Source organism: Microtus pennsylvanicus, chromosome 6, assembly GCF_037038515.1.
Source record: "Microtus pennsylvanicus isolate mMicPen1 chromosome 6, mMicPen1.hap1, whole genome shotgun sequence".
Lineage (NCBI taxonomy): Eukaryota > Metazoa > Chordata > Mammalia > Rodentia > Cricetidae > Microtus > Microtus pennsylvanicus.
In genome coordinates this window covers 53,296,857-53,321,407 of record NC_134584.1, presented here as the reverse complement: position 1 = coordinate 53,321,407, position 24,551 = coordinate 53,296,857, and the positions used below count along the sequence as shown (strand labels likewise).

General features: G+C 39.0%; 3 protein-coding genes across 8 annotated transcripts in view; 2 read left to right on the top strand and 1 right to left on the bottom strand.

Moving 5' to 3' along the window:
* Fam169a (family with sequence similarity 169 member A) overlaps positions 1-5,644 on the top strand; it is a 67,165-nt gene extending 61,521 nt beyond the window's left edge. For all 3 annotated transcript variants that reach the window (XM_075976258.1, XM_075976257.1, XM_075976256.1), the window contains exons 12-13: positions 938-1,135; positions 1,964-5,644. In XM_075976258.1, the coding sequence (XP_075832373.1) occupies positions 938-1,135; positions 1,964-2,491 (726 nt within the window). In that variant the 3' untranslated portion in view covers positions 2,492-5,644. The remainder of the gene's footprint in view (positions 1-937; positions 1,136-1,963) is intronic.
* Positions 5,645-6,297: 653 nt separating this feature from the next.
* On the bottom strand, positions 6,298-13,322 carry Nsa2 (NSA2 ribosome biogenesis factor). Its single transcript, XM_075976261.1, has 6 exons — positions 13,194-13,322; positions 11,268-11,455; positions 11,029-11,179; positions 9,079-9,258; positions 7,144-7,336; positions 6,298-6,502 (listed from the first exon to the last, which is right to left on the bottom strand). The coding sequence occupies exons 1-6, from the start codon at positions 13,194-13,196 to the stop codon at positions 6,435-6,437; spliced, it is 783 nt and encodes a 260-aa protein (XP_075832376.1). The 5' UTR covers positions 13,197-13,322; the 3' UTR covers positions 6,298-6,434.
* Positions 13,323-13,400: 78 nt separating this feature from the next.
* Gfm2 (GTP dependent ribosome recycling factor mitochondrial 2) overlaps positions 13,401-24,551 on the top strand; it is a 39,025-nt gene continuing 27,874 nt past the window's right edge. Inside the window, exons 1-7 of one of the 4 annotated variants that reach the window (XM_075976255.1) lie at positions 13,401-13,486; positions 16,107-16,191; positions 17,100-17,184; positions 18,908-18,965; positions 19,773-19,972; positions 23,338-23,463; positions 24,293-24,381. In XM_075976255.1, the coding sequence (XP_075832370.1) occupies positions 23,370-23,463; positions 24,293-24,381 (183 nt within the window). In that variant the 5' untranslated portion in view covers positions 13,401-13,486; positions 16,107-16,191; positions 17,100-17,184; ... (1 more) ...; positions 19,773-19,972; positions 23,338-23,369. Of the gene's footprint in view, positions 13,487-13,785; positions 14,005-16,106; positions 16,192-17,099; positions 17,185-18,907; positions 18,966-19,772; positions 19,973-23,337; positions 23,464-24,292; positions 24,382-24,551 lie in introns of those variants that run through there. The other 3 variants (XM_075976251.1, XM_075976252.1, XM_075976253.1) reach the window with 3 other exon arrangements.

Below are 24,551 nucleotides of genomic sequence, written 5' to 3'. Positions count from 1 at the left end.
ACGTCTCATTTGGGAAATTTTCTTTTGAGTCAGGGTCTCTCTACAGAGTCCTGGCTGTCTTGGGACTCACTATGTAGACCAGTCTGTCCTTGAACTCACAGATATTTGCCTGCATTGAGTACTGTGATTAAAGGTGTGTGCCACATCTATCTGGAAAACTTTCTTTTATATGCTTGAATATAAAATCTGGTATTGGATCTAGTTTTGACCAGTCATGTGCATTAATGTTCTAATTTTTAAAATGGTAAGAATACCTTCTGGTTATTAGACTATCATTAGGAATTAGAAATGATAATTCAACAGTGGCTGGACAGTGGTGGTGCACGCCTTTAAATCTCAGTACTCGGGAGCCAAAGGCAGGTGGGTCTCTGGGAGTTTGAGGCCAGCCTGGTCTACAGAGCGAGTTCCAGAACAGCCAGGGCTACACAGAAAAACCCTGTCTTGAAAAACAAAAGAAAGCAAAAAAAAGAAAAGGAATAGAAAGGAGCAGGATCTTTCTGTTGAGTCTCAGACCAACAATGTGTAATCCCCGGGCATCCTCGTACTGCCCTATCACCAAAAGAACAGTAGGAGTATGTGGTCCTTGGGAATCCTCTCCCGCTGTGCCCCGACCCCTGGGTTTCTCTGTGTAACAGTCCTAGCCTGCCTGGAACTACTTTTGGAGATCAGGCTGGCTCCGAATTCACAGAGAACTTACCTGTCTCCAGAGTGGTAGGATTAAAGGTGTGTGCCATCATGCCCAGCCCTTGGGGACTCTTTACTCTGCTGGTACTGCCTAGTAAATTCCTCCTCCAGGAAGTCTATTCTTTGACTCATGCTTTATATTGTCTTAAATCTCTTCTGAGTCCTGGTGGATGATAAGTAGGGACTGAGAATGGGTCTTCCTTGAACAGCCAGTTAGTTTGTAATCAGAGCCTGCCTTCCCTTCTTGGTGTAGGACTCCACATTAGAGCCTGTGAATGGTGAGGTCGTGGGTGATGCCCTTAAGACCTCACTGGTGACTGAAGAGGACTCCACCAGTGAAGGGCTGGAAGAAGAGGTAAAAGTTCCGGCTTTGAATTCCAGAGAGGAGACTGTGAATACTGTTCCAGTGGTGGCAGACTCTCCAAAAACTTCTGAGGCTGCACCAGACAAGGTAAGGCAGAATCACCTCACTTTCTTATAGGTAACCTTTGCCAGTATTGGTGCCATTAGGTAGAGGTGGAGGAGTCACATCTTTTCCTACATCCTAGCATATAGTCCTTTAGGAGAATTTTATTTCAGACATAAATTTTTATATGTCTTTCAAGGTTCAGTTCCACCCCCACCCCACATCATAACTGCTTTATGGTAACAAAATGAGCACTCTTTTACAGGATTAGGGAAATGATTAGAAAAATTATATAAAAAAACCCATGGTTTATCAAACAGTTGAATACTTATTGTCTACATTGGCTATGACTACTACAGTAATTTCAGTTGTTTTAAATTCAGTAGACAAGCTAAGGAAAAGCTTGATGAATATTTAAAAATTAGTTTGGCTTTGAATATTACGACTTACAGCTATACTAATGCTTTCTAAGTGTCTCACTGAGGTTGGTGAATAAAGCTCCCATTGTCCTTACCACTGTTGCCCAGTGAAACCAGTTAGACTGAGCAAGGGATAGGATAGTGTTGTCCCAAGAGATTCTTCATTATGGCTATAGTAACAACAAAACATAGAGATAACTGATGGTTTGGTAGAATCATAAGTGTTTTGGATACTCTTTTGAGGCAAAATGGTTTCTTAATGTATTAAATTTGCCATGAGACAATTTTGAAGAAATTTTGAGTTGAACTTAGAATATGGACTCCTTTGTAACAAAAATAATCAGTACTGAGTTCTTTACATAATTCAGAGACAGTGTTCTGAGAATGATTCATTTAGAACTGTATTATAAAATTGTTTATTGAGCTTAATTTTGTATGGCTTTTTTTCCCCCAGACCTCACCTGTTTCTGACTCAGAAATGTTGACAGATCAAGGCCCATCTGATGATAAAGGACATACTGAGGAAAAGTTAGTTTCAAAAAAGAAAACACATTTGGGGAGCTCAGACAGTGTTGCCACTCTGTCAAATGAAGAGAAGTCTGACAGTGGTTTTCCAAATTCTGCAGTAACAGACTTTCCTGAAGAGCCGGTCTCTGAGAATTTATCATCCAACACTACTTCCTCACTGGAGGATCAGGGTGAGGATGGGGTCCCGGAGGCCCAGGAAACATCTGCTGCTCAGATAGAGGTAGAACTTGAAGATGTGCCATTCCCACAGAATGCAGGGCAGAAGAACCAGTCAGAGGAGCAGTCTGAAGCGTCTTCTGAGCAACTGGACCAGTTTACACAATCAGCTGAGAAAGCTGTGGATAGCAGCTCAGAGGAGATAGAGGTGGAAGTTCCTGTAGTAGACAGGAGGAATTTGAGAAGAAAGGCCAAAGGACATAAAGGACCTGCCAAGAAAAAAGCCAAACTGTCCTGAGTGAAGAAATACATATGATAAATTCTCTTCTTTGTAATGTAGTTGTTGTTTTTAAACATGGTAATTAATAAACAGCATGGGGCACAGGACAGATTCCAAAGTTTCAATCTGAAATTATTTATAAACGCAGATTCCTCTACCCCTCAGGGCTCACCATTCTTTTTATTATTTTCTCTAAGTAACTTTTATTTTTATGAACCATTTGTCAATTTTGGGAATCCAGGTCATTCATACATTTTTCTTTAGCACGTGGAACATCTAACCATTAATATTTTAAAAAAAAATAAAAATCTTAGTAGACTTTCTAACACAAAAATCCTAGAAATCTTTTATACTAAGGGCTTTAATGGTAAAAACTTGGTAAGGGTTCTCAATGTTTTATCTTAGTATCAAAAACAATCTCCATATTTTTAAGTGTAGGCATAACTAAACAAAAATGTTGTCACTAAATTAAAATAATCTCAAGTGAGATGACAAAACATAGTTTATGGTAGTGAACATGATTGTTTTTATTTCTTATTAGTTGTAGATAGTTCAACATCTGTGAAGTACACAGTCTAGCCTTCATATCATCTGATGTTAACAGTACCTTTAGAGACTTAACTGTGGCATATGAGTAATTTAAAATTCCACCTGACATATTTGGTATAATTTCTAAAATTTTCTGTATATTTGCAGATGCTAAAAAGCTTGGGTACACTTTAAACTGGTAAACAGTTCACGCAATTGAATTTAGAATGTAGTTTAATTTGGACTGTGGGTGGGTCAGATCAGATACTTTATTCCTGCTTAATTAGAGTTCTGCAGAAGTATAGCCCTTCCTAAGTCTACTTAATCCTACTAGTCTCTGTAAGTCACTGTGATTCTTCTTTTAAGACTTCCATCTCGCTTGCAATTTATACCTATTTAAACCTATTTTGGGGATAGGTTTAGAACCACCTCTTTAGACCTATCCTATGAGGTGTCCAAATGCCTAAATTCTATTTCTGCTGTCCCTTTGAGTCTTGTATACTTTAGATGTTCTGACTACTGACTGTAGGCTACCCTGTAGGTGTACTTTATTGCCATGGCAAAAGCATTTGATTTTTTTTATAGGGGGGAAAACCTGTTCATTTCTTTATGACAGTTGGTTTTAAAATGAACAAAACGATTATTCTTAGACACCATAGAGAATCTGCCAATAGTATTTTGGAAGTACCATGTACTCTCATTTATATTTAAGTTGGAGGCTATTTTGAGACCATTTAGATTCATTATTGTGAAAGTTTGAGCCTTGAGAAAATACCTGGACTTTGTGTCCTTATGTTAGGTGCTGTGAGTTTCGATTTGCAGTTCAGTCTTCAGTCGGTTAGGTGATCTGGTGATGTCAGGTCTTACATTTAGGGATGAGATGTTTTAGAAAGTCCAATTAGTTAAAGTCTTTAAGCAGACTAACTAGTAACTCTACTATGATGTTAGAACACTTGTATTTACCTGTTGTTTTTATTTTTGGCTAGAAGCTAGTTAATGATTGTTAAGTGAAAATTATGGCATTTTTCTCAATGCTAAGTTAAAGAATAGGTGTGACGAACTCAGGATCTGCCAGATGCTGATGCTGTTTTACACTTTTAGAGAAGCTTTTGTTAGGATCTCAACTAGGGATAGTATCTGAAGAGTCTGTTAAGATTCAGAAAATTAAATTTTAATTTTATAGTACTCACTAAAAAATTCTAGGTTTTTTTTGGCTATTGTTCCCTTTACATAAATGAGTGTTTTTAAAAGATTGCACTCACTGGCAGCTTGATGTGTGAATAGTCTCTTGAGTTAAAAATACATCACACTGGGGACTAGTATATAAACTTATACTAATTAAACTTGTTTAATATAAATGGAATTTAAAGCAATTTCAAAACACAAAGAAATATGTTGTCTGTGACAGAAGTTAAAGTTTAGAGATCACAGGAAAAAATTCTGTCACACAGGAAAGATCTTTCATGTTCAGTAGCATACTGATTATATAAAATTTATAACAAAATTTGTGCTTAGTAGGGAACCTAAACAAGCTTAATTCGATACTTGTAGTTTTTGCAAGGCATTAGGAGGACTGCTGTGGCTTCAAGCAGCTAGTTTTGTATGTTTGGTCACACCCTGTTGTATCTTGGGAACTGGTTCTTTTTGTTTAGAAGTCGTATTTGTGGAGAGGGGTGCTCCCTTCTGGTGTATATACATATATATTTCCTTATATAATATAAAGCAGATGAGTATTAGCAAAATTTTAGTTTTACTTTCAAACCTAAACTACTGTTAGACCACACAAAAAAATATTCAAGAATTTTATTGTAAAGCTCCAAGTTTTAAAGATGGAGAGATTCTATTATGATTTTTTTAACGAAATCAAATAATAGCATGACTTAGAATGTCAGTCATCTATGTATGTTCACATTCTTCTACTTTAATGTGTCTACGTTCATATTTCCATTGGTTTACAGAGCAAGGAATTCTAGTCATTAATGGTTTTCTTTTAACAGATGATTACAGTGTTACCTAAGATGGTTTGTGACTTTAGCGTAGTGTTCTTTTAAACCCTGTGTACCAGCTAAACATCTGCTCCGAGGCTCCTTCCTCTGCGATTACTTTCTAAGGTGTGGTCACACCAGCAGCCTACACAGATTTCAATGTAAATAAGGAATTTATACTAACACTACTCATATGTAACCATATTTAGAAAGCAACTTCTGCCTTTTACGTCCACTCTCAATCTGGTGTTTTTGGTGTGGTCTGTACGTATGTCATGCTTGCTTTCATACTTCCTACTACAAGATAGTTTGCTGTTTTTATTTCTTAAAAAAAGCAAACCTACTTCAGCAATACCACACTGATTACCTGAAGTCAGACTTCCTTTCACCATCTGTGACTTAAGTGAATAAATCATATATTACCCATTTTTATTGGTGGAAAATGTTAAAATCTAATTGTAAAGAATGGTCCTGAGGTGAATCTGTCTGTACTGAACGGTCATTTACTACCATCTTTGTATGTTCTAAAACTTAAGAGAAAAAAATGTTGTATTCAGAGCTCGAAGTCTTACTGGAGAATTTATGTTTTGTTTCCTTGCTAGTCTTCCCCCCACCTTAACGTTTAAAATAGCAATTAAACCTATATTTTGTGATTGTTTTCTGGTCTGTGTTTTCATTCCCCCCCCCCCCAAGTTTCATTCATGAAGATGTGCTTAGTTATTGTAATAGACATTGAATGATTGTGTTAAAGCATTGGCTGTATTATGAAGGCAGACTTTTAAAGAAAAAAAAAAGCCATGGCCCTATGATTCACAGATCACAAAAGAGGTTGGATTAAATTACAACTCCAAATCATGACTTTTAATCTAATTAACTACTGCATTTCAGGGCACTAGTACATAGTCTAGAACTATCTAAACCAATTTGTACCATCACTGTAGCAGTATAAATGTAGAAGTACACTGGAGTTCACTGAAGTACTACATAAACTATTGGTTACAAGTGGAAAAGCCACAAGTTGTGTTCAGTTTAATTTACCCTCTCACATACTTTTAATGTAATATTTCTTAAACACTTACCAAGTTTAACATGTTCCATTTTTTTAGGGTTAATGGCAGTGAGATGGAAAATACTCAATAATTAAGTGTTCATTAACCTTTATGGGTGCTTCAAACAACACTGGGGGCTTTTCCAATGATGCTGCATACACTCTAGTTCACATACATCTATCTGTGTGCTTGCTATTCGGTCACTGCATTTTATTACCATGTGAGCCCTTAGTCCCCAAACTAAAGACTAACTGTAAAACTGTGCAGTTTTTATTTTTTATTTACAATTTAATAAATACTCCTCGATGACTGCTCATGGGTAGGCACCTTGGTAGTATTCAGCCAGATCACAGTGATGGTGTTTTCCTAACCGTGCGTAGTTTTCAGTAGAAGTCACTATCAAACCAGCAAGACTGCATTTATGCACCCATCATTCTCAGGATTGTTGGTAACTTGGGCATACTTTCCTAAGGAAAAGAAAAGCCAAAGGAAGAAAAGAATGTTAACGAAAATAATCTTAAAGAATAAAACTTTTGTCTAAAGTCTACCTTATTTATTTATTTATTTATTGAATTTTCGAGACAGGGTTTCTCCGTAGCTTTTGGTTCCTGTCCTGGAACTAGCTCTTGTAGACCAGGCTGGCCTCGAACTCACAGAGATCCGCCTGCCTCTGCCTCCTGAGTGCTGGGATTAAAGGCGTGCGCCGCCACCACCCAGGAGTCTACCGTATTTAATAAACAAGCAGAAGGTAACTCAAGATCAAGTTGTACTCGAAACTTATGTAATTATGTTCACAAACAGCAGCCAGCTCCATTTTATTAATACATTTTATTAGTGTCTACTTTCCCATGATGACTTATTTTGCTTTAATGAATTTCAAATCAGTTTAACAACCTATTTTAAACAATATCTTCCTTTTCAAACAACATCTAAGTTTAAGGATAATCTGGGCAGTAAATGCAAAAACTAAATCAGGAAAAGACCTCATAGCTCCAACCCCCTAACATACTTGGCTCTTCTTCATTAGAAAGTTGTACACTTTTAATACTTAGGAAAGTGTTTGCATTAGGCTACAGGAAAGCAACCCCTCATTTAAACTTTTACTTACCCCAAATAACCTTGCCTCCTTGTGTCACAAGGCCCAGCTCGCTCACGTTCACTTCAATGACTGTCCCTTTGGTGATTACACCCAGAGTTGTATATAATGGGGATGATGGATTCTTTTTCACACCAAGTATCGGCAAGCAAAAGGTAGCTTTCAGTTCCGGATGTGTGACATGAGCTTTTTTGAAACGCAGACCCTAGAAAGTCAACCACAAGAATGAGTCTACATGGTGGGCAGAGGCTTTAGATCCTTTTTCTAGTCTTCTAGTCATCTAAACTAGGAGATGAATATTGTCTTAAACTATCAAATAAAATATTAACATTTCAACAGACTAAATATCTCAGTGGATAATGTGGTAGAAAGAAGTATACACAATCCAAAAGGTTTCCCATGTCAGAATACCCAGTTAATAGCTGTGTTTTTCTAGTCACTGCACTCACTGAGCTTACTCTGTGCCAGACACTGCTAGAGTTCACGAGTTCCTCATTTATACATGACAACCTCCCAAGAGCCCTCCGGGTCTGCACGTTTGATTAAATTGTATATGGTAAATGGAATCAAACCTACGGGCTCCAACTTCAGATTCCAAATACTCCAGCCTTCTTTAAACATGGGGAAGAAAAAGGAATTGGTGGGTGTTAGCTTTCTTTATGTAGATGGTAATATGACTCAAAGACTGGAGAATAGTCTGAGAGGTCCTTGTCACAGAGATGCCACCAAGTCCCCCGAATGGGGTTCTGTCAGTACAGTACTTTATATGTCAGAACATCATGCAGTTTTGCTTTATTTTTACCTCTGGGGATGGAAGGAAAATGATGTTTAATTAAGTTCTTAGTATTGAGAGAAAGGTCCCTCCCTGGGGAAAAAAAAATGCCACCAAAATTTATTCCAAAGATTATAAATACAAAATTAAAGTCAGGACCATGAATGAACAAATGTTCTGGGCTCTGCAGTCAGGCAGCCTCTGGTACAGTAAGTGAATGGGGGAGGGGGGTAGAAACTGCCCTATCCAGTGAAAAAAGCTGTTAGCAGTGATTGTAGCATTTGAATCCATTTACCAATTATTTAGATTGAGCATTAAGATCAATACTACCAACATTCATGTATCTAAGCAGGCTAGACTTATGGTGGCACTTGAAATCTCTGAAATGATTCTGAAAAAAAATCAGTTCCATATTTTTCAAAGCAGAAGGGGAAATTCTAGGCAGGAGATTAGTTTGTGAAGATATTATTACTGCTATCAACAGAAATTAAGCTATTTTATAGTCCTTATAAAAACAGTTATACTATTTAGAATGTATTCAAAAGAAGTAAAAACGACATTTACCTCACTAAAGCTCAAGCTAAGTCCAGTGCTTTTTTTTGTCTTTTGTGTAAGATCAAATGTAAGCAAACATTCTTACTCAAATTGTCTAATGGGTTGGTATCAAAGGCCTAGCACTTCAGCATACAGCATCTATCTTGTTGAATAAGGAAAATATGACTATAAAAGAATGAAGAGTCTAGTGTATAAAGCTTAAATATAAGAATTCACTAGCAGCCGGGCGGTGGTGGCACATGCCTTTAATCCCAGCACTTGGGAGGCAGAGGCAGGCGGATCTCTGTGAGTTCGAGACCAGCCTGGTCTACAAGAGCTACAGGCTCCAAAACCACAGAGAAACCCTGTCTCGAAAAACCAAAAAAAAAAAAAAAATCACTAGCAATGTTATAAAAATTCTTTCATCTAAAGTCTATTATGAATCTGAAGTTAAGACACAGCCTAGATTCATGGAAATACAAAGTAAATTTCCAATAATGATGTAACAAAAATAGCACAAAATGCTCTCCAAGCTGTTTTTCACATCAACTTTAGCAATTTCAGGAAACTGTAATATTCTTTATCCAAGAATATTTAACAAGGGGCTAACATTAAGTCATCATACTCCCATAGAAACTTACCATCGGCCTGATAAACCTTTCATATTTAGGTGGTTTTCTTGTAAAACCATCACCAACAAAGCAGACTTTAGTAACCATCCTCTTCCATGCCTTCTTTTTTCTTTTTCCTGTTCGAATAACTTTCAATACTTCTGTTTCTCCTTGGGCGCGAACTTTGGGTAGAGGGACTTCCCATTTTCCCTAGAAGTGCAGGTTTGTATTGTAATAAAAAGAGAGTAAGAATGAGTCACGTGTTTTAGTTAGAGTAGAACACTCACTTCTCCTAAACCATTCAGCACACTTCACTTGTTGTTCAACTGTTTTGGGGAAGTCTGTGCTGTTTCTTCAGAAGCCATAATTAAGAAAACTCAGTTAAGTTCATATATTCTGGTACATTAAATAAATGGTTTGGTTAAGCTAAGATTTCTTCATACCTTGCTATGTCCCTCTAAGGCAATGACGCATCAGCAGTGCATGTCCTAGTTACTAGTTACAAGCTCACTATCCCACTTAGTTTCTTCGTTAGTTTACCCTGAAGTGGACTTTGAGACTGATCATCAGGTTGTCAGGTGTTCTCAACTGCTCCAGAATACACAGACACACAAAACAAAACCTCTCAAGGTATAGCAATACTAGGCACTGAAAAGAATACTGGACTAATATTCCTAAGAAATGGGTTCTCGGAGCAACTCCAGCATTTCACAAGGACCTGGCAGCCAAGAATGACTTATAATCCCTTGAACTCTAGATTCTTTTATCTGCAGTTAGACTAGTTCAAGTTATTCATTGAGTAGATAACCGCTACTCGTCACAACATTCTAATTTGGGATATTTACAAACTGAAAAAAAAAAAGATTTCAATACTATGTATTTTTCTATTAGGTTGCTTATTCTATTCACAGGTGCTTAAAAATTTGCTCTTTTTCAAATTGGGACAGAATTTTAGCTAGTTTGACAGTACTTGTAAAGGGTGTACTAAAAGAATTGTTGAATTTTTATCTACGTTAAGTCCATTTGGAAATTTTCCACTAGAATCAATTTTGGCACTGCAAGGCAGGAAAAACAAGTAAGTTGTGTTTTTCTCCACAGTACAACAGCATCAGGGATTTTCAATTGTAGGAAGTCATTATCTACTGAATTCTTAAGGTTCATTACTTAGTTTTTAAATGAAAGATGTATGACATTCTCTTTTTATGGTTTTTCAAGACAGGGTTTCTCTGTGTAGCTTTGGAGCCTGTCCTGGAACTAGCTCTGTAGACCAGGCTGGCCTCTAACTCAGAGATCTACCTGCCTCTGCCTCCTGAGTGGTGGGATTAAAAGCATGTACCACTACTGACTAGCCAAATGTCTAACATTCTAATGGCTTGCAGGATTTCATGTAGATGAAATTGGTTTCAAACTTGCTATTTAGCAAAGGATGACCTTGAACTTCTGATCCTCCTGCCCCCCCACCAACTGCAGGGATTACAGACAAACTAGGCAAACTTTTATCAACTGAGCTACTCCACAGCTCCCAGTGATACCTTTTGTTAAAACTTAAATTCGAAATTTTTTCAACAGGGATATTTCAATCTTGGTGATAAGACAGAAGTTTCTATCAAACTAAATTTATAAAATTGTGGCTTGAGAGCTTAGCAGCCAGGAGCCCTTCAAATGCCGCTCTTCGGAGGACCTGGGTTCAGTTCTCAGCACCCACAGAGCAGCTCACAACAGTAATTCCAGTTCTGGCTTTGTCGGCATCACGCAGTGTCATAAATGCACACACATGGGCAAACATACATATAAAATAAAAATAATCAAATCTTAAATCATCAAAATAAAAATTTACGAAACATTTTAGGACTTTGATATGCAAATGGAACTATTGTTGCACTTAATGTTCCAAATTAAACTGGAGATAAACCTAGAACCTCAAATTTTAATTTAAATATTTCTGTCAAACAAGACAAGACTAATTTTTTCATCGCTTACCGCCTTCTCTTTTCGTTTCTGCTTAATCATGTTGGAAAGCACTTTTGCTCTAGATTGCCCCTCTCTGTCCAGCAGGTAGGCAGGCACTGCTCCTTGTGGAGTCTTCTCATCATTCTTTTGCTTGGTGTTTCTCTTTTCGTGCATCTTAATGCTATCAGAAAGGAAAGAGATTTGGAATGTGTTTGGCAATTATCACCCAATGGTGTTCCCGATCCCAAGAGTTAGACAGGACCACTTACGTTTTTTTCATTTGTATTTTCTCAGCATGGCGCTGCTTATGGTAGAGCTTAGCCTTCAGGCCAATCATTTTCTTTGCCTTCTTTGAACGTTCATGGGCCTCCCGACTTTCCTTCTTTCTCTTTTTCTCATGGTAATCCAAACGATATCCATAGCGTTTACGGTGTAATTCAATATGCTCGTTTTGTGGCTGAAATGATTTAAGAAACGTTACTTTATTTAGGTAAGACTCCCACACTACCCAAAGCTTTAATGACTCTAGTACTATCACCCTTCATAGGATGTAAATTAAATATACTTTAACCTAGCACATCATTCATGTGTTTACACCGGCATGAATCCCAGGAAAAGCTCCTGTTCAATGAAGGGACTTGTCTACTAAAGAGATGAGGTAACTACAGAATTTCGTTATTTTTTTCCTTTGGACAATAAGGTAAATTATTTTCAGGTATTTTTATTAGAAACTTTGTCAGTTTTACCAAAAAACAATTTACATAAAACAAAATTTGCCATTTTTAGCTATAGGTTTGAGTTGTAATTTCTGGGGTTTTTTTGGAGGGGGGGGTGGTTTCGAGACAGGGTTTCTCTGTGGCTTTTTTTTGAGCCTGTCCTGGAACTAGCTCTGTAGACCAGGCTGGTCTCAAACTCACAGAGATCCGCCTGCCTCTGCCTCCCGAGTGCTGGGATTAAAGGCGTGCGCCACCATCGCCTGGCTTGAGTTGTAATTTCTGACCTATCATATATTTCTGTAACCATTAGAATCAAGATGGCATATTTATTTTCCATCACCCCAAAACATTCCTTTGTGCTACTTAAGTCATCCCCCCCCACACACACACATCGCCATCTTCAACCCTATGTATTGTTTTTTCTTTTCCTTTTGGTTTTTATTGATGGTTCTCGGTGTAGCCCTGGCTGTCCCGGAACTCACAGAGATCTGCCTGCCTCTGCCTCCCTTGTGCTAGGGTTAAAGGTGTACCACCACACCACCACCAGGCACACCTTATATTTCCATGTTTACTTTCTTCCCAGTGAATGAAATCTACAGAACATATACCCTTTTGCATCTGGCTTCTTTCAACTGGAATATATCCTTGTGCATTATCAGTGCTTAACTATTTTATAATGATGGGTAGTGTCCCAGTGTGAGAACATAAACTCATTTGTCTGTCCACTGCCCAGATGATGGTTATTTGGACTTTTTTCCCTTTGGTAGTTAGCAGTAAAGTTTCAATAATATAGTTGAATTCAGATCTCTGTATGGAAATTGTCCACTGCCATAACTGTCTTCCGAAGTGGGTGTATCATTTTGCTCATTGTCAGTACTGTATGGGATCCCTTTGCATCCTAAATAGTTTCATTTTTTATCGATTTAACAATGAAACTGTGATCAGCATTTATTTACATGCTGAGCCCACAAAAAATGACAATAATGCAAGGTCAAGTCCAGTTTAGAGAATAATGCTAAGTAACAAAACTATTACGGATGGTGTTTTTAACTGCTATCACATGAACTCTGGAGCAACTAAAGAAAGTTATAAGGCATTCCGTTTTGTCGAGAAACATCCAGTAGAAAGAAAAGGGCAGGCAGTCTGGACAGACAGGTTTGGTTCGGCAATGTATTCGCTGTTTGGCTTCTTGCAAAGACTATAGGTTTACTTACTGAGCAGTAAAATGGTGGGATGTCAATTAGTGCTTATTATTATCACAAGCCTCAACTCTGTTCCATCCGGCTGACACTGACGCCACGCTAGGACTTTAGTAGTGAACCGTCTCACTTGTGTTCCCCGTCCAGCAGCTAAGTTCCCGGAGTCTACATCCAACTCCACAGCGTCTCAGTTCCGCCTGCCACCGTCCTTCCCCCGCGACAGTCCAAGCACGCTAACCCCCAAGCCCTCCGCCGCCAGCGCCCGAGGAGGCCTCCTTACCATGATGACAGCTGGGGAACAGCCGTCCGCGACCTCCCGACTGCGAAAAACCTCTTTTGGCTCTCACTGACCCACGAGCACTCGCCGCGCAAGGCGGGACGGGAAAGGGCAACACTTTAAGAAGGCCGTGTGAAGCGTGAGCGCCACACAGCCGTTCCGAGTCGGCTCTCCGCTTTCTAGGCAGCAGAGCGGAAGTTGCTAGCAGGCGCTATTTAGCTGACGCACCGCCGGAAATGGGAAGGTCTGCCACCTGCGGCGCCGCAAGCCTGCGGGTCTGTACGTTCCTTCTGCAGGTATGGGGCTTTTTTTAGGCGGTGGGGAGTTGTAACGTGAGCCTGTTGCCTGTTTTGGAGTGGCGGGCGCCCCTTACTCCCCTCAGAATGGCCAAGAGAAGCTAGTCGTTGGTGCACAGTGCTTTGTGAGTGCCACTCTGTGCAGCGGCCACCGGTCTTGTGCTGGGGACTGCTGACCTTGTGGCTGCGGCTGACAGCAGGCTCCAGAAGCCCAGCCCTTGATGCCTGCTGAATTAGGGACGTTTTCCTTCATCCTTTATCAAGGGCGACTGATTGTTTTGTTTTTCTTTTGTCACTAGTGTGTGCACAAGTAATTGAAATTTATTATGTAGAAAGTAAAACTGCTGGGCCAACTGCCAAGAAAGCAAGAGATCATTTTGTTTTTGTGGAGGTTCAGGACTTAATTTCCTAAGTTCTTGAGGCGGTTATTGCAATTCGGGAACTAAGACTGAGCGAACCTAGATGAACTGGCTCTCTATTGCCGGGAAGGAATTCCCAAGAAAGCACATGAAATTAGGGTCAGTTTTACCTTTTAAAAAGTGTGTTTTGTGACTTTATTTTATTTAATGTGTATGGGTGTTTTGCATACCTGTATGTCTGTGCGCCACGAGCGTGCCTGGAGTCCTCGGAGGCTAGGAGAAGGTGTTGGATCACAAAAGATAGTTTGGAGTACTAGTGGATGCTGGGAACTGAATCTGGGTCCTCTGGAAGGACAGCCAATGCTTTTAACAGCTGAACCATCTCATCAACCCCTAGTAGTCAAAAAAAAAAAAATCCTAGTTAATGCTTAAGTTTGGAACTACCAATATTAGAAAGTATTCATCCCAAGAAGTCTTAGTGCTTGGATTCAGGTTTTTGTCTCCATAGTATTTTGTTTTGTTTGAGCTACCTAGAGTCAGTGTGAGTGCAAGAATTGTTTTCATCCATCTAGAAAGCAGTGCTAAACGCAGTCCTTACTGATTGTGTGGAGTTAATTTTCATGCTGTTTCTGTGATGCCATAGATGAAAGATCAAAGTGCAGAGATTTCTAGTGGTTTATCTAAGAAGACCTGAGACTCCAGCAAGTTGTTTTTGGTTTTAGGGTTTTTTTTGGTTTTTTGAGACAGGGTTTTTCTGTGTAGTTTTGTAGCCTGTCCTGAAACTCACTGTAGACCAGGCTGTCATCAAACTCACAGAAATCCTCCTGCCTCTACCTCCTGATGCTGAGATTAAAGGCATGCACCACCACCTTTCAGCTTTTGTTTTGTTTTTTAAAGATTTTATTGAAGTGGGACATACATCCAGAAAATTGATATACTGTAGATGTATGTCTCAGTGGGTTTTCAGGCCCTATTTAATCAGCTTCTTCTTTAATCAACTTCTAGATCAAGAAATTACTTTAACCTGAATCTAGGAATTGCTGTTCTTTTCCCAGCTGTCATTGCAGGCACCTTTACATAAATGGCATGCATTCACAGGGACACAGAAATAAAAATAAGTTTTAAATCTTTTAAAATAACTTGTGCCTGAAATAAGTTTTGAAGTGAAAATAAGATTGATAGCTTGAGATCTTCCATTCAGCATAAAGAGGAAAAGAAAATATTAAAATATTACTTAATAAAGTAATATTAAGAGCTAATGCTAATAGGAAACATTTTAGCAGGAAGACAAGCTGAGCATGACTTCCTGTATAACTGATTTCTCATTGTCTCCCCAGGTGCTAGGGTGTTAGGTCCTCTGTCTTCTTGTCACACCGGTGGTGTTGTGAAGACTTGGAAATGTGGGTTTAGGTCAAATCGGGGACCCTGGGCACACTAGCCAGTGCTCCACCTGGGGCGCCCTCAGGGTTAGTGAGTACAAGCCAAGGTGCTCTGCTTCTGCAACCACACGAAGATGGCTGACTTCGCTATGTCTTTGTTTTATTTTCATATATTTATAATTAAAAATTAGAATATGTAGATAGATTTTTGTTGCCAATGAGAAACTACCAAGTTTGCATGAGAATATTTATCATAGTTTATTCTGTATGTTTAAAATATATTTTTATTTTTTAATTTTTAAAAATTTAATAGTTGTGCTTCAATTATAGCTTTCTTTTTTTTTTTTTTTTTTTTTTTTTTTTTGATTTTCGAGACAGGGTTTCTCTGTAACTTTTGATTCCTGTCCTGGAACTAGCTCTTGTAAGACCAGGCTGGCCTCGAACTCACAGAGATCCGCCTGCCTCTGCCTTCCGAGTGCTGGGATTAAAGGCGTGCGCCACCACTGCCCGGCCAATTATATTTTTGTTTGTCTTTTTTTTTTTTCTCTCTCTTTGAGATAGGATCTTACTATGTAGCCCAGGTGACCTCAAATTTGGCAACCCTCCTCCCTCTGCTTCCTTAGAGCTGGGATTACAGATATCCACCAAACTCTCAGCTTTTTATACCTTCATTTAAGATGGTCTTTTTTAAAAGGTGGACAATTTAAGCTTAAGAACTGTGTATTTCATTTCGTACAAAGTTTTACTTTTTAAATGATGCATTGAGTTTTTGGTAGCCATAGTTATTCCTATTTTTTAAAATATACAATCCTATTTCTTATATATGCCTTACTGACTTAATGTGTATATTTATTTTATAATTGTGTTTGTTTCTTTTTTCAGGATAAGATATTAGAGGGTCACAATATTTACCAGCTGGAGGATGTTTGCAGTGAATAATCGGAAAGTATTCAGTGTACCTCTTAATGTAAGTGTTTCTTACAAAAGGGTTGTATTTTAGTAGCCCAATTGTTTTTTTCCCCAGGGCTTAGTATTACTTATTCTAAATTTAGCTTGGTCAAACTACCTTAATTTAGTTGGAAATGCAATTTAAAAATTTCCTTAGCAGTAAAAAGAGCGAGCAGCAGACAGAATGCCGTTCTCATGAGGTAAAAAAGAGGAAGGCTGACGTTCTCTGTCTCTTCCAAGAATGGCAGTACTGAATGCTCACCCTTACACTGCTAACTAAGAATGTGCTGTGCATGTATTCAAATATCTGTAAGTTGAAACATCTGTGAAGTAAAGTTCTGTCACATCATATCAAGATACGACATTATTGTTAAATAGTTAAGGTAAAACTCTGCAGAGCTGTTGGAAACCAATTTCTGAGGTATTTTTGACACCTGCCTCATGTTTCATGAGCAGTTTCTTCCTGTAAGCTTTATCCTAACAGTAGAGCTCCATGTGTTATTTTGAAAACTCACATTTTCATTATGTATTACAAATATGAATCGTCAAGCAGTACTATGCCCTCTGCCACTCACCTGCTGAGACTGTGCTTGTCTGGGCTGCTCCTCCTCCAGCAGTGATCTAGCAGGGAGCCTTGGTGAAACCTAGACCCTGCATGCCGTGTCCTGAGGCTGCCCATTTCGTTTGCTAGTTTAAAATTACTCGAGTGGTATTCTGCATAATATATCTTCCTCTTGGACAAAGATATAGAGAGATTGTTGTTACGTGGTGGACGCTGCCCTCAAGCTCAGGGTCTCCCCTCAGCCTCCTGATTGCTGGGATGACAGGATGTGGCACTGCACCCACAAGAAGATGTGTTTCCTGGATTCCACGTTTGTTGTAAATGATCAAATAAAATTACTATCAATTTCTTTTTCTCCCTCGTAGACTATGTGCTACTGTAAAATAAAGGCAATTTTAAAAAGATCAAAGACTCGGGTGCCTCTTCGAAGAAACTACAGCTCACCAGCAGGTACAGATGTTAGTTCTACTGGAAATGCTCATTTTCTCCTCTTGTGCGCCATCTCTCACTTTCTGTTTCGTAACCTTGCTTTTTAGAGGTTTCCAACCTATTTTGGCTATTTCCTTGAGATTATTAGGTGAGAGTGTTTTGGTAGACGTAAGGGAGATTGGTCTTCGTGGAGTCATCGCTCTCCCTCTGCCAGGTGGGCCTCTGATGAACTGAACCAAGGGAGGGGCGAGTTTGGTAGCTGGCTGCTCACTTAGTGAGTGAGTCTGCTGGTGGAGTACCCTCCTGGGAGATACTCTGTGGTTCATTGCTGAGTTTTACGATAACATGCTTTATGTCAAGAGATTTTAATAAAATAATTTATTTTGAGGAGTTTTAGAAGAAGTTGGGTACATATTTATCTGAAATAGTTTAAATGGAGGCCTGACTAGTAGGACCCGGAATACCCGGGAGCTGAGCACCTCGTTGCTCATGCCTTCCTGTGTTTGAGGGAGCAAGCATACAGTCCTGGATGGAAATAGCTTAATTTTTCTGCTGTTCTAATTAGCATGTTCATCATGTGCAGTGATGGAGGGCCATAGTACTGCCTGGCTGCTGGTCTGCGAGGATGCATTGCCAGTCTGTATGCAGGCTTGGGTGTTTCACCCCTGCTGGTTTAACTGTGGCATGTACTTTGTCTTTGGGTCTTTAGATTGCCCAATGGACTTTTGAAAATCTAAAAGTTTTTATTTTAGAAATTTAGAAGACTTTGTTTAAAGAGAATGAAAATAGAAATTAAATTCACAAGTAAAATTGCTGTAGCTTCAGTATAATTACTGAAACTTAGGCTCACGTGAAGTGATCTTGTGAACATTTTTCTGTAACAAATACTGAGTGGATGTCGGGGGGGGCTCACATTAAAATTCTAGTATTAGCAAGGCTGAGGCAGAAGGCCCGAGAGTCTTAACTCTCAGCAGGACTACATTACATATGAGCCTCTGCCTCAAAACCTTAAATAAAAGCTGGGTGCCGTGGTGCACACCTTCAACCCCAGAATTCAGAGGCAGGAGGATTTTGGTGAGCTTGAGGCCAACCTGATCTACATAGCAGGCTAACCAGGACTTCAGAGTGAGACACTACCTCAAAAAGAAGCCAAGCAAAGAAAATACTAAATAAGTAAAATAAAAAAGAAACGCTACTTAGCTATTTAGAATCCGTATCTTTCAGCTGCTGCTGACTGATTGCACACAGGCATCTGCCTATAAAGGCCCAGGGCCTGGGGTAGCTGAGGGAAGGGAGGGTCTAACCTGCATGGCAGCTCACAATCACTTGGTTACTCAGAATGCTTCAAAACTTGGAAATGCTGGCTTCCTTGACTGCACATTTACCTTTCCCTTTTATATAGGACCTTCTGTTACCTTCTATGTTATTGTTATGAACACTGGTTCTACAGTTCTGTAAATAGAGGTGTAATAAGTAACTGGCTGAAATAGATCTGTATTTTTTAAGGGTTTAATTTAGAGATTGATGTTCATAGGTGTGGACTGAAAAAAGAAATTGTTATCCAGAATTTCTACTATCAATCATAACTTTCCTATGTTGGTAGAAAATAAATCTTAAATAACTGCATTTTATTTAGCTTGATTTGGAATGTTGTATTTGTTTTAAATTATTTTGTATGTTTTCATTTATAAATTAAAAAATTTTTACTAATCTAATAGTTTAATTTCAATTCTCTTCCTGTTAGGTGTAATAGGAAATGATGTCAAATCCCTTCACTCCATCATTAGCCCTCCTGTGGCGAAGTAAGTACTATCATTACACTGGTTCCCAGTGTGCTGTTGACAAGTTGACAAGTCTTCATCGGCAGGCTTTCCTAGTGACGTATGCAATTTCTATTGTAAATGTTAGTATGTATCTCAAAAGATACTTTTTCTCAGTTAAGTATTAAGATTTTTTTAATGTAACAAATGAATATAAGCAAGTCTTAATATTGTAGTTAGCCCTTTTTTACTTAGCTCTCTTGTCTGATAATGTGGTAGGATACATCGACAGGAATGGGTGGGTATAAGAGAGGGTGGTGTGGGGTGAATACGACCAAAGTACATCACATGCGTATATGAGAATGTCATAGTATAGTCTATTACTATGTATACTTAATATACTTATATGAGAATGTCATGGTATAGTCTATTACTGTGTATACTTAGTATATGTACAAAGTACATTACATGCATATATGAAAATGTCATACTATAGTCTATCACTACATATACTTAGTATATGAGAACGTCATAGTATAGTCTATCACTACATACACTTAGTATATGAGAACGTCATAGTATAGTATCACTACGTATACTTAGTATATGAGAACGTCAGAGTATAGTCTATCACTACGTATACTTAGTATATGAGAACGTCAGAGTATAGTCTATCACTACGTATACTTAGTATATGCTGAAAATAAAATCCAAATATGCTTTGCATTTGTCTTTGTACATAATTACATGTACTATAGGAATGCTAATCACCTGTAGATTCTCACAGCATAGATATTTTGATTGTAATATGTGCTTCATAATGCATGACTTTTTTCCCCTTTTAAACAGAATCCGTAATATTGGAATTATGGCTCATATTGATGCAGGCAAAACTACTACCACAGAACGAATTCTGTACTATTCTGGATACACAAGATCATTGGGAGGTTAGAATGGATTCCTCCTCTCCCCAACCCCCACTAGCAAAAGAAGTCAACTAGAGTATGGCATGGAGTCTCTGATGTCTAAAACGACAACGTTAAGATAAGGTAGCTGGCAACACCACCAGAAGAGGGTCTTCTGAGATTTAGCTAAGCATTGAGCACCCCCAAGGCCATCACGGGCCTCACTTGACATTGGCCTACTGGAGGTTTGTAGGACAGAACCACATTTAGCGTTAGATGTTTCTTTTTGCAAGAGCACCCTAGTGGAGAAAGCAGTTACTTTCCAGGGTTCATATAAGGGACATTCCATACCCTATTCAGGGAAGCCCAAGGTGTGTAATTCCAAACTGTAATTCTTTAAGGAGGTAGATTTTATTTTGGTGTGTGTGTGTGTGTGTTGAAATAATTCTATTGTTGACATACTAGCCACATAGTTGACATACTTCTATTGCCTGATTTATTTAGAAGAAAAAAATCTGGAAAGTTAAGGGCAAATTCTATGGGAAAGGAGACGATTTTGTTAATCCTTAGTTGTATTTTCCGAGGTCTGCAGTTTACTGCTCAATTGTAGCTTTTGCAGATTGTAGTTAATTCTCAGTTGGCCTGCACTTATTCCCCAGAGCAGCTTTTTGCTTTTATTTGCACCAATTTTTCTGTGCATTCTTTATTTATTTAATTTTGACAATTTTATATGTGCATATAATGTATTTTCAACCATCATTACCTTCTATTGTCCCCCACACTCTCCTGCTGACCCCCTTCTTCCCAACTGGTCCATTTTTCATTTTCATGTCTGTATGCGTGAGTAGATCTGTATGAGTGTCTGAATGTGTGTGAGAGAGTGAAAGTGAGAGTGTGTGTGTGTCACTGACTTTAAAAGGGTGAACTTGCATGAGCATAGATCAGGGGTTACTGGTTCTAAGTAGTGCTGGCTGAGTCCCATGGTGGGTTCAGGAGGTCTAGTTTATATGTTCCTCTTGGGAGCCATTTACCTAGACACTTGGAAGCATAAGAGACTAGATGCTTAATAGAGGAAAAGAACATTTAGATTAGAGTCTTCGTGATGGTATGTTGGGGACTGCAGACCACCAGACCCTGAATTTCTTGTAAACAACTTGTTTTCCTCTGCTGTGAGCATGAGACCCTGATGGCAGGGGAGTGGGTTCTGATGAGTCTGCAGCTGAAAGATCCTGGGAGTGGGGGCGTGGCCAGAGCCCTATATGAGCTGCCTCTGAGCACAATAAAGTGGGCATTCTTGACCAAGGAGACCCGTGTCCCCGTGTCTCTGTCTGTCTGTGAGCATGTGTTTTTAAGTCTCCAGCTTAGTTCCCAGCTCGTGTACCGCCCCTTAGCGCAGGTGCTGCAGTGGTAGGTTCTTAAACACAAGGCTACCTAGGTTTCCATACTTATGTGAATGAGGATCTGACCGATGGCAGGGTGTGAGGCACCGTCAGGCTTCTCTTGCTTCATAAGTCTGACGGTAACCCTTCCCTCGTGCCCTTCAGTTAGGGTACCTGAAGTGACTGTAGAGTTTCTAAGTTTCAATTGTTTAAAATTATAGGAAGTTTTAACCCGTTTCAAGTGTATTTACAGTCAATATAGTTTAAGTATCCTTTATCCATATGATTGAGATAGCAGAAATATTTCAGTTATAATTTTTAGTTAAGAATGTTTACATGAACTTCACTAATTGGGAATTTCTTTTCTGGAAAATCTAAAACTAGAAATTGGAAATACTTCAAAATTTGAAGCATCAAGAACTGATTTTAGATTTCTGTAGGCCTAGACACTAAATTACACAGCTCTGGTGACCAGAGTTTGCTTTGTTGATTAGAATAATAGTCATTATTGTGGGGGCCCACAGTTTTGAATCCATTCCATCTTGACTAAAGGTCAGAGAGTTCAAACCTATTCTTACTCCTCAAGGATAAACAACAGGATGTTTGACCAAAGGTGTAGCTACTGGACGCTTTGCTCCTCAAAAGCCAGATGGGATGTTTGACTTAGGGCGTGGTCACTGGGTGTTTTGAGATGTAAGGAGGTAACTATACTTGTTCTTTGTATCATGGAAGTCTTGTTTGTGCCCTCCCCTTTTGATTGGCTATAGGACGGGGAGAAATAAACTTGGCTTTTTGCTCCAGTATTCACTGGACACCCTCCCGACTCTACGGTCTCTTGTCTATTTCTTTTCTCAGTCCACACTCCACTTCTCGGAAATGTACGGACCAGTTGGGCCAGATCCAACACATAATAACATGAGCCAGATGTGGTGGTACACATTTTTAATCCCTGCACTAGGGAAGCAGAGGCAGGCACATCTCTGTGAGTTCAGAACTAGCCTGTACTACATAGTGAATTCCAGGCCAATCAGGGCTACGCAGCCTGGCTAGACTTCTTACCAATACATTTCTTTATTTTTCTTAATGTTGATGTTTAAATTGTGTGTATGTATATAAAGGGAAGCTAGATGCCATTTTAAGGGGTCTTCTGTTAATGTAAGTTGTAGTATAATGGTGTGATATCTTACATTCATGAATTTTGAATGGTAAAAATAACTTTCATGTATTATTGCCTGTCAGTTTAATCAGAATAAAAGTTGTAATTCATCTGAGTGAACTCTCAGGATTAAGTTCACTCCTGGGTTTATACTGAGAACTTTTCCTCAGGCCTTATTTGCAGACAAATCCTTGCTCTGGAACACTGAGCAGTGAGAGCCCTTGTAAAGGGTAACTTTACCTGGGAAGAATGTTTCTAGTCCTCACGCAATGTGGCTGCTCCAGGGCATTATGGAGCTGCACTAAGTCTCAAATCCTGCCTCATTTTGTTCTTGTGACACCTGGGTAAGGGTAATTCTGTTACATTAGCTTTACTGTGCAGACCAGATAATCAGGATGTAGGAATAGGAATATAGTTAGGAGGGAGTTTAATTGGTGGACTTTGAGCTGCTCTATCCCCTAGCCAGGGGTGTGGGACACAGAGTGAATAAGAAACATCAAGCTAGGGCTGGAGAGATGGCTCAGTGGTTAAGAACACTGACTGCTCTTCCAGAGGTCCTAAGTTCAATTCCCAGCAACCACATGGTGGCTCACAGCCATCTATAATGAGACCTGGTGCCCCCTTCTGGCTTGCGGGCACACATGGAAGGAATGCTGTACACATAATATAATATAATATAATAAATAAATAAATATTTTTTTTAAAAAAGAAACATCAAGCTAGAATTCAAGGGAATGAGTGTGTGGTTGATAGAATTTTTTTTTTAAAGAAACTTCCATGAAATCATTCTGAAAAGGCCTTTTCTCTTATGAGGATTTTATATAGAGAAAATAAAGGGCTCTAGGTATTACACTGAATATTTTGGGGAGCTTTTATTCTCAGAGTAGATTACGCTATCCCAGTCCCGTAAATTATTGAGAACAAATAAGATGCCCTTGTTTTGAACTAAACCGTGGTCTGTTTTTCCCGATTAGATGTCGATGATGGAGACACGGTGACGGATTTCATGGCTCAAGAGCGAGAAAGAGGCATTACCATCCAGTCAGCAGCTGTGACGTTTGACTGGAAAGGGTACAGAGTCAATTTGATTGACACACCAGGTATGGTGCAGGCTCACCGTGCAGAGACTCCATGTCTCTCAGACTGTTTCTTTGTTTTTTGGTTTTGTTTTTTAAATCATGGTGAAAACATTAAATTTCTTAGCCAATTTTAAGTGTACAGCTCATCATATTTATCATATTCAAGTCACTATGAAACAGATCTCATAGCATTTCATCTTCTAGAGCTGAAACTCTGTACTTAGTAAACAACTGCTTTTCTTGCCCCTCTCCCTACCGTTCTGCTTTCTGCCCCTGGTCACATGACTGCTCTAGACAGCTATAAGTGGAGTCACACTGTATCTATCCTTTTGTGATTGGTTTACTTCAATTAGTGTTGTTAAGTCTTTGTGTAGCATGAATTCTGTCCCTTTAAGGCTGTATAATATTCCGTGTGTATACTTGTCTCTCACTGTACATGAGGATTGATGTTAGGATTCCTTGTAGAGCTGAAACTTTTAGATGCTTAAATCACTTGTAGAATGGTGTGATATTTCCATAAACCATATACATCCTCTTGTATGCCTACAGCATCAAATATAAGTGACTGCTATGTAAATAGTTGTTATTCGATATTATTTAAAGAACAGTGACATGAGAAACAGTCTGTCCATGTTTAGAATAGACACCTTTTTTTTCTAAATCTTCTCATCTCCAGATTCCGAGCCTGTGGGTGTAGGGAGGCGACTGCCCGCACCACCATATTTGTTCACTATGATCGTGGAGGGACACTTTTGTCAGGTGTTCACCATCTTTGTGGGCACGAGGGATGTTGCTGACCCATGTGATGTTCTGTGTTGAAGATTTTCAGTACTTATTATTCCTATCTTAGGTCACGTGGACTTTACCTTGGAGGTTGAACGCTGCTTGAGAGTGTTGGATGGTGCAGTGGCCGTGTTTGATGCCTCCGCGGGTGTAGAGGTAAAATAGTGCCAAAGTGAAGACAGAACAACAGTGCGATTTCTTTAAAATGTAGAATGTATCAGAATTAGTTAATTATATCCCTCTATTTGGTAAATCCATGTAAATCAGGTTGTGGTTAAAGGAAGTTGGAATTTAATAATAAAATGTAATCTCAGATTTTTTACAAT

Bases quoted from the DNA above. Each gene is read 5' to 3' on its own strand.
- Nsa2 (XM_075976261.1), bottom strand. The intron at 11,180-11,267 runs GTAAGTGGTCCT...CCTTTCTGATAG, and splicing joins AAAATACAAATGAAAAAAAC to CATTAAGATGCACGAAAAGA. The intron at 7,337-9,078 runs GTAAGTTTCTAT...TTGACTTTCTAG, and splicing joins AAAGGTTTATCAGGCCGATG to GGTCTGCGTTTCAAAAAAGC.